The 12068-nt window shown below is 44.5% G+C and overlaps 1 protein-coding gene across 4 annotated transcripts in view; it reads right to left on the bottom strand.

The window, feature by feature from the left end:
* Positions 1 to 12068, bottom strand: part of SRBD1 (S1 RNA binding domain 1) — a 245431-nt gene that overhangs the window by 174157 nt on the left and 59206 nt on the right. For all 4 annotated transcript variants that reach the window (XM_075925416.2, XM_075925414.2, XM_075925415.2 and 1 more), the window contains one exon: positions 11137 to 11244. In XM_075925416.2, the coding sequence (XP_075781531.2) occupies positions 11137 to 11244 (108 nt within the window). The remainder of the gene's footprint in view (positions 1 to 11136; positions 11245 to 12068) is intronic.

The following is a 12068-nucleotide window of genomic DNA, read 5'->3' as shown; positions in this document are numbered from 1 at the left end:
CTTTGTCCCAGTTTGAAAAATCCCACCTACATTCTTATTGGTCACTCCACCTGGCTAGGTGTAGTTAACCCCTTAATCCCCAGGCTGCTGGCTAACCCTCATAATCATGACATGCCCACCAAATCACAGACGGTGCTGGACAGCCTCTGGCCACACTGGCTGTGATTTCTTCCTGTAGGTCTAAGATAAAACATAGTAAATACATTATGCACACTTGACTAAACGCTTGAAGACATAAAAAGTAAGCAAAGGCTTCCATATCCATAGAGTACCATCACAGCTATACAGAGAATATTAAGTAGTTGAGTCCAGAAATGCCTCATTAACCAATCAAGCTCTCAGTTTCAAAATCAAATTTAGAATAGCGTGGGGTCTTGAACTAAAGTTCAATTGACCAGGTTCTGTGTCTCTTGCGAAATACATCACTATCATACACCAGGCCAGGTCTTGGCACCACTGAGAGTGTCAGCTCAGGGCGAATTGCTTAAAACCAGGGCTATTTACCGCCCTCAACTGGGGTCCTTTCCCAGGCACCCCTCCAATTACACCGAGCATAAAACCAGGGCTATTTACCGCCCTCAACTGGGGTCCTTTCCCAGGCACCCCTCAAATTACACCAAGCACTTCAGCTGCCTCCCCGGTCAGCCGGAAGCCTCACCAGCAAAACCCCTTAGACACTTCAGCTTCCCGGTGCCATCACCAGACTTAGGCCTCCATACACAGGTGAGAGGTTACCAAAACCCACTCACCAACTCCAAACAGATCCTCCTGGTCCAAAGGACTCAGCCACAGTACCAAGCCAATTTTCACTTTAGATTTTACCCACAAGATCACGCTGGGCCAATCCTTTAGAATCTAAACTCTAAAGATACATTACTGAAAGGAAGAAAATGTCGAGAGTAAGATTGTTAATGAGAACCTTTATATATAAACATCACACCTGTACACATGTCTCATACATAGAATCAACCGTGAACAAGCTTTCATTAGACACCTTACATGGGTCCCTTTGCACAAAATGTTGCCATGCCTCAGTTTCCCTTCCCATACAGCATATCAATTTTGGAATGTCCCTTCTCAGGTGAGAAGCTTCAACACTAATTACAAGTATTAACAGTGAAATACCAGGGTCCCAAAGCTTTTGAACATCCAGTGTGTCCTTGGGTACATCTCGTAACAGTTTCCAGGGTTTTGGTACAAAATCATGCATAGTGGACATAGTTACCATTCTTAGTAACAGCAGTACAGTGGTTATGCAAGTTAACATAAGCAGTAGGAACAAATCCACCCCAAGTGTACATTGACAATTCTGGTTTTTTACATTTAAAAAGTTGCAACCTTCTTGGGCAAACACAAGTCTTGCCCCTCCCCCATGCCATGTGGGGTTAAGTTCAAAACTCCCTCTTCCAAAGACATAGGCCTGGCTGGGTGTGGCTCCCCTGTTCACAATGGCTATGGAATTCCTTTGCTCCTCACAGGATCTTTCTATCCCCAAGTCACTTTTACCCCCCTCAGGCACAGCAACCTTCTGGCCAGCCCCACCATAAGGATCCTCTTCCTTATGACTTTCTGCAAGCAAAAGCTCATCTTCCCCTGGCTCTACAATAGCATCACCGTGCTGAGCCACCACCAACTCCTCCTGTGATCCCTCTATCCCCTGAGCAGGCAGGTTTTCACACAACCCCCCCTCAGGAAAACACACAGACTCCTCTGGGGAAAGATCAGAGACCTCCCCCTCCCCTTTCTGGGCTTCAGCTGCCCCCAGAGCTAAATCTGGGCCCACAGCACTCTCCTCAGCCAATCCAGGCTGACTGGCACCTCCTGTAGACAAAGAATTGGGAAGAAACCCTTCCCCCACATGCATACCCCCCTCCACAGCAGCCAAACTGCCAGGCTCCACACACAGAGGCTGCTCACACTGAACACCCTCCAGAATTTGATCTTTTTCCCCAACTAAACTTTCACTCTGGCCAGCCACCCCAGACTGCACCAGAGGGACACTTTCCTGAAATAGGGCAGGTAGAGCCCAAAAATCTGACCAAAAATCTGACACTAGCCTCTCCTCTGAGGCTCCAGGCAGACGTGTAGAGGCCTCACCCATAGACACACAACTATCTCCCTCAGGCAACCATTGAGGAAAACTTTTACCTGGTTCCCCATAGGCCTGACTAGCCACAGACAACTTCCCAGATTCACACTCACCCCCTCCCCAAACCTCATGCATGTTCTGGGGCTGGGTTAAGGTATCCGCCTGATTATACATACTATTCATGCCATAATCACACCCCATCCCCACATGGTTCTCCACTGAACCCCCCTGAGGATACAGTCTCTGTTGTTCTTCCACTCCCTGGACCTGGAGTTTCCTGGGATATTGAACAGGGACTGGAACACTCATGGGAGCAAGATGGTCAGTTGATGGGGCCTTCGCTTTAGCAATCCTCTCCTGTGTTTTCACTTCTATTTGCCTGGTCTCAGTCTTTGTTTCCGCTAGTCTCGCCTGTGCTGCTGCTAGCCTTGCCTGTGCTGCTGCTAGCCCCGCCTGTGCTGCTGCTAGCCTCGCCTGGTATTCTCGTTCGTTGCGCTCCTCCTCGGCCTCACGTTGTGCACGCTTTGCCTTTGTTTCTGCTTTTATTGCTGCTAGCCTCTCCAGATGTTCTTGCTGGGCACGCCTGTCCTCGGCCTCTCGTTGTGCACGCCTGTCCTCGGCCTCTCGTTGTGCACGCCTGTCTTCGGCCTCTCGTTGTGCACGCCTGTCCTCCAGCTGTAGGAAAAACTCCATCTCCTTGTCAGTTAGAGGCCTGCCGATCTTACAGGCAACTTCCCATGTAGAAGGCATTGGTGAGGGGGGAGAAGCGCTGCTATACATTGCTCCTGCCCTCCCCTTGGGGAATGAATCTGTCCTAGAGTTGGACATCCTGTCTTAACTAGCCTAGCTATCCAGTTGTCCCGAAAGCTAGAAAAAAACAAACTGTTTGGGTAGGTCTGTGTCTGGCTTAAGGTCTGCCCCTCCCTGAGGCAGCCCAAAAACAAAAGAAAAACAAAAGGAAAACTGCAAAGCTTGCAACTCAAAAGAAAACTGTGCCCTTTTAAAAATCCTGGGTTCTCCAAATAATCCCACCGCTATGCCACCATGTCATGGCTCCTTCCCCACTCTGGCATGATAAATGCAGAAGTGGGGGCCAGCAAGTGTACCCCAAAGCCTTTTCTACCAGGCTTTGGTATAAAACTTCCCCCAAGATCTTAAAAACCTAGATCTTGGGAATAAAACTTCCGCTGCCACCACCCAAATGTTGCTAAAGAAACCAGGGGAAAGATCATTTGGGAAATCTTCCCCCTAAAACAAAAATCAGGGCACACCATTAACCACTGCCAGGTTAATAAAAGAAAAGAAAGAACTTTTATTATTACAACAATATTCTGGTTGCAAGTATAATGACTAGAGAGGAAGGTAACAAAATATACTCATGGAGAAACTCCATGGGCCTAGAACTTAGTTACAAAGAAAAGCCAAAACATCTTTTAAGCAGTGCCAGATCTCAGATCCCATACCCAATCCATAACACAATAAAACCTAACGAAACTACCTAAACTTTACCCTACTTACAGAAAATGAAGAATGATGTCTTGGAGAGAGAGAGAGACATGCTTGTCCCTCTCTGTAGCTGCAGAGAACTCTCAGAGCGACAAAAGGACAAAGGAAAAACCCAAATTCCTTTGTCCCAGTTTGAAAAATCCCACCTACATTCTTATTGGTCACTCCACCTGGCTAGGTGTAGTTAACCCCTTAATCCCCAGGCTGCTGGCTAACCCTCATAATCATGACAAAGGACACACAGAGACCTGAGTGGAGCACCCAGAGGGCCACCACTCAAAGAAGAACCAAATGTTTTCCAGTGGGCCATTGGTTCCCTAATTACAATTTTCAAAATGTGATATTGGTTTTGGATTACCAACTTGACAATTTTCAAGGGACCTGATCTAAAAATCAGAACATCTTTGATTGCTCTAGGTAATGCACCCAAAAAATTAAAGACACACAGAAATAGTTACTTTTGAAAAAGTAGGCCATAAAACTGTTTGAACGTCTATTGCGGCATGTGTATTATGGCTGTTTTTACAATTGAACTGTTTTCACTTCAGTATTACTCAACCTAATATAGGTGCTACAGGACCTTTTGTTGTTTAATTTTTTTCAACCTAATAAATTAACTGTAAAAGCTATGGAATATTTATAATATTTTTTCAACATAATATATTAACTATAAGAGCTATGGAATATTTACAGCCAGCCAATATTTTGGCCATATATAAGAGCTATATTTACTGTAGCAACAATAAACTTGAAATCAAAGTTGAGGGAGGTTCAGGGGAAAGTGGAATGGGCCACAATATCTTCAATAAGCCTAACTGACTAAAAACTCACCACAAAAACATCTTATTAGATTATATATGCAGCAAGCAGACCTTTACAACTGGGTCTATCGTCATCTTAACCTCACCCCTGCCAACTCTTGCAAAGAGTGGAAGAGAAGATAAAAGAAATGCCCTCTCAGTTCTAGAAGTGAAAAAAGACACATTTCCCACTCTCAGAAGCGATCTAAGGAGTTGTGGGAGGGGGACATAGACAAGGGAATGTGGTCAGTTATGCTTTCAAGGGATTACCTCAATCCTTTCCCACCTCAGCTCTTGATCATGAGCTATGTGAAATTCTGGGTACGTCTAGACTACATGCCTCTGTCGCCAGAGGCATGTAGATTAGGCTACCAGGCATAGGAAAATAAAGCGGCGATTTAAATAATCGCCGCTTCATTTAAATTTACAGGGCTGCAGCACTGAGCCTATCAGCTGTTTGTTGGGTCAGCGCAGTAGTCTGGACGCGCGGGTGTCGACATCAAAGGCATTTGTCGACCACCCAGGTATGCCTCATACCAGGAGGCATACCTGGGTGGTCGACAAATGCCTTTGATGTCGACCGCGGAACGTCCAGACTACTGCGCTGAGCCGACAAACAGCTGATAGGCTCAGCGCTGCAGCCCTGTAAATTTAAATGAAGCGGCGATTATTTAAATCTCCGCTTCATTTTCCTATGCCTGGTAGCCTAATCTACATGCCTCTGGAGACAGAGGCATGTAGTCTAGACGTACCCTCTGTCATACCATCTTGCTGTTACCAAGCAAATTCATAAGCCCACTTTTAAAGCGCTACATATAGCACTTTACAGACCCTAAAGCTGTGGTGTCCAACCAGTTCTGAAGCAGGAGCCACTGTTACAAAAAACTAGCCACACTCAACCACCAAATAGCCCATGCATGGCTAGTATGTTGGTCACCATGGCTCTAAAGCCAAATTTAGCCTTCAGATACCCTTGCATGATCCATCCATTTACTCTGAGAGTCCAAGTAGGCATCTGAGACTACAACTTGCCTTAAATAACTAAGCCTCATAAGAAACCCGTTCAGTACTATTAATTCCATTTTACAGATGATGAAACAAACACAGAAGTTTAGTGATTCACCCAAGGTCACAGAGTGAATGTGTCAAAGTGGGAAAAGATCCCAGAAGTCTCAATTATCAGGACTTGTCTAAATTGGGAAGAGTGGCCAAATTTCTGATTGCAGAAAACAAAATGTTCTCAACCCACTCTGCCGCACAACACCCCTTCCTAGAGCCTCACTCCCCACTCATTCCATTTCCCCCTCCTTAGGTCACTTTCCGCCACCCTTGCCTACTTGCTCATTTTCACCATTCAGGGACAGAGATGTGGGAGGTGAGTGCTTGAGCTGCAGGGTGCAGGCTCTTGGGTGGGGCCAGGGATGAGGAGTTTGGGGTTCAGGGGGGCTCTGGACTACGGCCAAGGAGTTCAGAAGTAGGAGAGGGGCTTCAGGCTGGGGCAGGAAGTTGCAATGTGAGAGAGATACAGGCTCTAACCTCAGAGAGAAGGCTCCAGGGTAGGGCCAGAAATGAGGATTCAGGGTACAGGAGGGGACTCTAGGCTGGTACAGGGGCTGGGTTGTTGGGAGGTCTAGGTTCCAGCTGCGGGTGTGGGCTCTGAGGTATAGGAGAGTGTTCTGGGATGGGGTAAAAGACGGGGCACTGGGATACAGGCTATGGGAGAGTGTTTGGGTGAGGGAGAAGCTGGGGGGGAGGGGCTTGCGGTGTAGAAAAGAGTGGAGACTCCAGGCATGCATGTCTCTCCAGCTCCTAAGTGAAGGCACCATCATGTGTGTCCACATGCTGCCCCCATCCACAAGTGCTGGCCCCCTCAGCTCCAATGGGCTAAATGGAGGTGCAGCGCTGACACTCAGGATGACAAATTCAGATGAGAAGCCAAAGAGACAAGAAGGCTGCACAGAACTGGCCACTGCAGCCAACCAGACTTAACAGCTCAGCCAGCAGTACTGACTGGAGCTATCTGGGTCTCTTTTCAATAAATTATTCCGGTTGAAAAACGCACATCTGGCAAGCTCAGCATTGGAAGTGTGAACTGATTACAGTTATAAATGGCCAGCCACAGATCCTGTAGTGACATAACTCCATAGTGAACCCAGACAAGCTATGATAAACTGCACTGGTGTAAACTGTATCCTGATTCCAAGTAAAGGAGTGTTGTACCAGTGCAAATCACGGCTTTCTCCATCTGCAGAAGGAGTTGTACCACTGCATAAAATCCATGTCTAGACAAGACCCCAGCCACGTATTAGATTTTGTAACATGGAATGGTGCAAATTAAGCCTAGGCTGGCAGTCTAGCTACTATTCTGAGGATGTAAGTCAGTCACATTGGAGTCTACTTATGGCAAAATAGACTCAAACATTACTAAGTTTTGAATTTTAAATTTCCTTTTTATTTAAACAGTATTATATACCTTGCAAGTGACACCATCTCATGATACAGCTATTACCGTGTCACTGGAAATAAGATTAGTTTCCAGAGCCATCACAATATCCTTGGTATAGTATCAAACCAACTACAGGCAGTCCCCGGGTTACGTACAAGGTAGGGACTGTAGGTTTGTTCTTAAGTTGAATTTGTATGTAAGTCAGAACTAGTATATATTGTAGGGGAAACTCTAGCCAAACATTTCTCCAGAGCTCAGTTTTATTCTCCCACACCTCACTTCCCTCAGTCCTTTATTCTCAAGCGGAGGTGTCTGCTGAGAAAAGCCACTCCGCGTCTCCCTGGTCTGCTATGGGAGGGGGGGGGGCGCTAGCTTCGCGTCTCCCTGGTCTGCTGGGGGGAAGCAGCTAGTGCAGGGTTGCCTCACCCCGTTTGTAAGTAGGGATCCGACATAAGTCGGATCCATGTAACCCGGGGACTGCCCGTACTATATTTATCATATAGTAGAGATGACAAATGTAAGGGCCACTTCTAGCCCTTATTGAGTTACTTTGTCAGTTTCTTTCAGACATATAAAAGAAATGGAATCAGAACAATGTCAGTGACAGCATTAACGCAACGGCAATTGTGTAATGGAAAAAACAGATGCTTAAGACAATTTTAGTGACACAAGTTTACTGTTAAGATGATGATAATGATGTGTTTATATTATTACAAAATCTAAACGTAAATGTGAAATAAAAATACTGTGAAAAATACAGATAACATATGAAATTGGGTTAAATACTTTTCCCCCAATTAAAATTAATAGGAATAAAATCCTATGTCAATTTAAAAAAAAAAACAAGGTTACATATTAAAAACATTTGATAGTAATATAACCAATATAACATAGGTCAGGTTTTTTTTTTTCTTTCCACACCCTCAGGTAACATATTGTGGGTCACATATGTAGCCAACAATCATAGAATCATAGGACTGGAAGGGACCTCGAGAGGTCATCAAGTCCAGCCCTCCGCCCTCAAGGCAGGACCAAGCTCCGTCTACACCATCCCTGACAGATGTCTATCTAACCTGTTCTTAAATATCTCCAGAGAGGGAGATTCCACCACCTTCCTTGGCAATTTATTCTAATATTTGACCACCCTGACAGTTAGGAATTTTTTCCTCATGTCCAATCTAAACCTCCCTTGCTGCACTTTAAGCCCATTACTCCTTGTCCTGTCCTCAGAAACCAAGAGGAACAAATTTTCTCCTTCCTCCTTGTGACACCCTTTTAGATATTTGAAAACCGCTATCATGTCCCCCCTTAATCTTCTTTTTTCCCAAACTAAACAAGCCCAGTTCATGAAGCCTGGCTTCATAGGTCATGTTCTCTAGACATGATAAATAAATTGAGAACCACTGATCTAGACCAGGGGTCTCCAAACTACGGCCCGCGAGGCCCTCTCATCCGGCCCGTGGAGACTTTTTTGTCTGGGCCCTTCTTGCCGCGGGGGGGCCCTGTCAGGGGTGTGCGGCGTGTACTCACGCCGCGCCGGGGCAGGAGAAGCGGGCCGCTCTGCTGACAAGCGGCCGCGCGGCGGCAAACGGCGCAGGGGGCGGGGGTTAGCACGGGCGGTGTTCCCCCGCCCAGACTGACAGGGCAGCCGGCCAATCAGGGGGCAGGATGGGCGGTGGTGGTAACGCCCGCCCGGCGACGTGCGGGGGAACGTGAACCCCGGCGGGAACTTTAAAAAGGTGACCCCTTCCGCCCGGGGGGGGGGAAGGAGTGAGCGGTGGCAAGCAGGAGGGGAGGACAGCGTGCTGAGGAAGTGGAGAGCAGGGGGGAAAGCCCCCCCCCCCCCTTCCGGGAGAAACGGATTCGCAGGCGAATATTCTGAAGAGGAAACATTAAAAGCAACAATCTCTCTACCATAAGTGGATATATTTGCACACTATATTCAGGTAAGTTTAACTTAAGAAATCATAAGAATTTTTAAAAATTGTTTTGGGTCATTTGCAGCTATTATTGCGACAAAATTAGTTCGCATAATCAGGTTTTTTGAGCGATATTGTGTGCAAGATACTTTCAGTTTCATTATTTATTCATGTTGAATTCACTTTATTTTAGTGCCCAGCGATGGCCGAGAAGAGGAAAAGAAAAATAGACGATGAGTTTCGGCAATTTCAAGAAGAATGGAGTTTGAAATTCTTCTTCATCAAATCCGGCGAGAAAGCATTGTGTGTGATTTGCAACGAAACCGTGGCTGTGATGAAAGAATACAACCTGCGCCGTCATCATCAAAGCAAACATCAGGAGAAATACGTACAGTTGAAGGGTAAAGTCCGTGCCGAAAAATTTTCTAAATTACAAAATCAACTCACATCTCAGAGGACATTGTTCAGTAAATCCTCAAATGAAAATGAATCCTTAACTAAGGCCAGTTATAAAGTTGCCTACGTCCTGGCTAAAAGTGGCAAACCCTTTACAGATGGTGAAGTAGTGAAGGAATGTTTGTTGGAAGTGGCTGAGGAACTTTGCCCAGAAAAGTCAAAACAATTTGAAAATGTAGCTTTGGGTGCGAATACCATTGCCCGCCGTGTTGCAGACATGGGTGAAAACATTGTGACTCAAATAGCGAAAAATGCAAGCAAGGTTCGCCATTTTTCAATTGCAATGGATGAATCGCTGGACAGCTGCTCCACCTCTCAACTGCTTGTGTTCATTAGAGGTGTGGATGAAGACATGAACATAACACAAGAGCTGGCTTCCCTACATAGCATGTATGGCACTGTTACCGGAGAGGATATATTCAATGAGTTGAAAAAAACATTTGCTGATTATAACTTGGACTGGACTAACCTCAGTTGCCTGACTGTTGATGGAGGAAAGAACATGAGTGGCATAAAGAAAGGCTTGGTTGGACAAGTGAAGCAGATGTGTAATGAGAAAAACATTATACAACCAATGTTCCTGCACTGTATTATTCACCAGCAAGCTTTGTGTGCTAAATATGTGGACATTAGCAGTGTACTGAATCCTGTGGTGAAGATGGTGAATTTAATAAGGTCACATGGGCTCAACCATAGACAGTTCAGAGACATGTTGAAAGATACAGACACAGAATCGCAAGATTTACCATATTACACAGCAGTAAGATGGCTAAGTTGTGAGAAAGTTCTGAGCAGAGTATTTAAGTTAAGAAAGGAAATAGGTGACTTCCTGGAAAGTAAAGGCAAGCCACAGCCATTACTGTCTGATGAAGAGTGGGTATGGAAATTGGCTTTTGCTGCAGACATAACTAGTCATTTAAATTTTCTGAACCTAAAACTACAAGGAGAGCAAAATCTAGTTTCTGATCTATACACCCACCTAAAGGCCTTCAGATCCAAACTTGTCTTGTTTTTGGAACAAGTACAGGCCAACAACTTGACGCACTTTCAGCAGTGCAAGGTCTTCATGGCTGAAGCAACAGCTGAGTTCCCCACGTCATTTGCATGCGAGATCATCAAAGACCTCCAGCTGCAGTTTCAGCAGCGGTTTTCTGACTTGGATTCAAAGGCAGAAGAAGTGAGATTGTTTCAAAACCCATTTGAAGCAGATGTGGCCAGTTGCCCAGATGAACTGCAGCTGGAAGTCATTGAGTTGCAAGCAAATGACCTCCTTAGGGACAAGTTCAAAATAGGACTGGTGGGTTTTTACCAGTTTTTGCCCAAGGAAGACTTTCCTAATGTCAAAACTTTTGCATCAAGGTACCTTTCAATCTTTGGAACAACATACCTGTGTGAACAAACATTTTCAAGAATGAAATATGTGAAGAACAATTTGAGAACAAACTTGTCCGATGATAATCTCAGGTCACTGTTGATGTTAGGGACAACAAATCTAAAGCCAGAAATGTCTGCTATTTTGGCATCCAGGAAACAATTTCACCATTCACACTAATACAGGTGTTCATGTGTAGTGTATCAATGTGTTATTAAATAATAACTGAATAAAATAATATTAAATAAATAATTAAAAACAACATTCATGTTTTGATTGTTTTTTATTTGGACCTCAAGTGTGTAGTCGGCCCCCGAACTGCTGTTTGATAGTTAATGCGGCCCTCGGGCTGAAAAGTTTGGAGACCCCTGATCTAGACTAACCTGAATGCAGATGAAAAGTCAATCTTGAGAATTAAGATTGCTAACTGATCACTTTTAGATTATTTCAGGCTAAACTAAACATAATTAATTTTTTACTTAGCTGAAAGATACCTACTAAATCCGACATGTTCCAGGATTTGTGAAAATAAATCATACAGCATTTACCTGAATTCTCTACAGAGAAGAGGATAAATAAGACGTTTATATGAATCTTCCACCGAATTATGCAATATCTTCATTAACTCTGGATTTGCATAGCGTTTTGGTCTCCACCTGTGAAACAAACCAAAAAGAGCAGCCTTAAATACTTTCTCATACAGAATCATATTAAATGTAGAGCTGGAATAGCCTTCAATAGGTCATTTAGTCCATCCTCCTGCTATGAGGCAGAACAAGGATACCTAGACCATTCCTGACAGGCATTTGTCTAACCTGTTCTTTATAATCTTCAATAACAGAGATTCAAAAATATCTGCGTTCCAGTAACTAACTATCCTTATACAGTAGTTAGGAATTTTCAGACCAACTTCATTCTGCAAACTAAGTTGATTGCAGCCGCTCCCCGGGTTACAACCACCTCCACTTACGACCATCCGCACTTACGACCAAAGTGGTCGTAAATGCAGATCCGAGTTACAAACGGCGATCTACACTTACGAACAGCACAGTCGCCGTCTAACTTTATGGGATCCGAGTTACAAAAACTTTGAGTTACGGACCAAGTGTTGGTCTGTAACTTGTTCGTAACTCAGGAGTGGCTATATTTCTTGGTCTCTCTCAAGTATAGGAGATCTCCTGGAAATAAGACAGAAAAAAGTCCTTAGAAGGAAACAGAAAAAACAAAGACAATTCTCTAACATGTACTTCCCTCAATATAATGTTTTACAAATGACACTATTATTACTACAAAACTATCTTCAATAGGGAATTGAAGGCGGCACTGTAACTTGGCCTCGGTATTTAGTGTTTAAAAAAAAAAAAGATGAGGGGACAATGGACTTTTGGGGAAGTGGTATTTCAGACTTTCTTCCTTTTAAAGAAGGGCTATCAAGCTGTCAAATGATTAAAAAATGTAATTGCAATTAATCGCGTGCACT

This window comes from Pelodiscus sinensis, chromosome 3 (assembly GCF_052426305.1).
Source record: "Pelodiscus sinensis isolate ZL-2025 chromosome 3, ASM5242630v1, whole genome shotgun sequence".
Classification (NCBI taxonomy): Eukaryota; Metazoa; Chordata; order Testudines; family Trionychidae; genus Pelodiscus; species Pelodiscus sinensis.
Note: the sequence above shows the minus strand (reverse complement) of the source record. Positions and strands in the feature narration are given on the sequence as shown.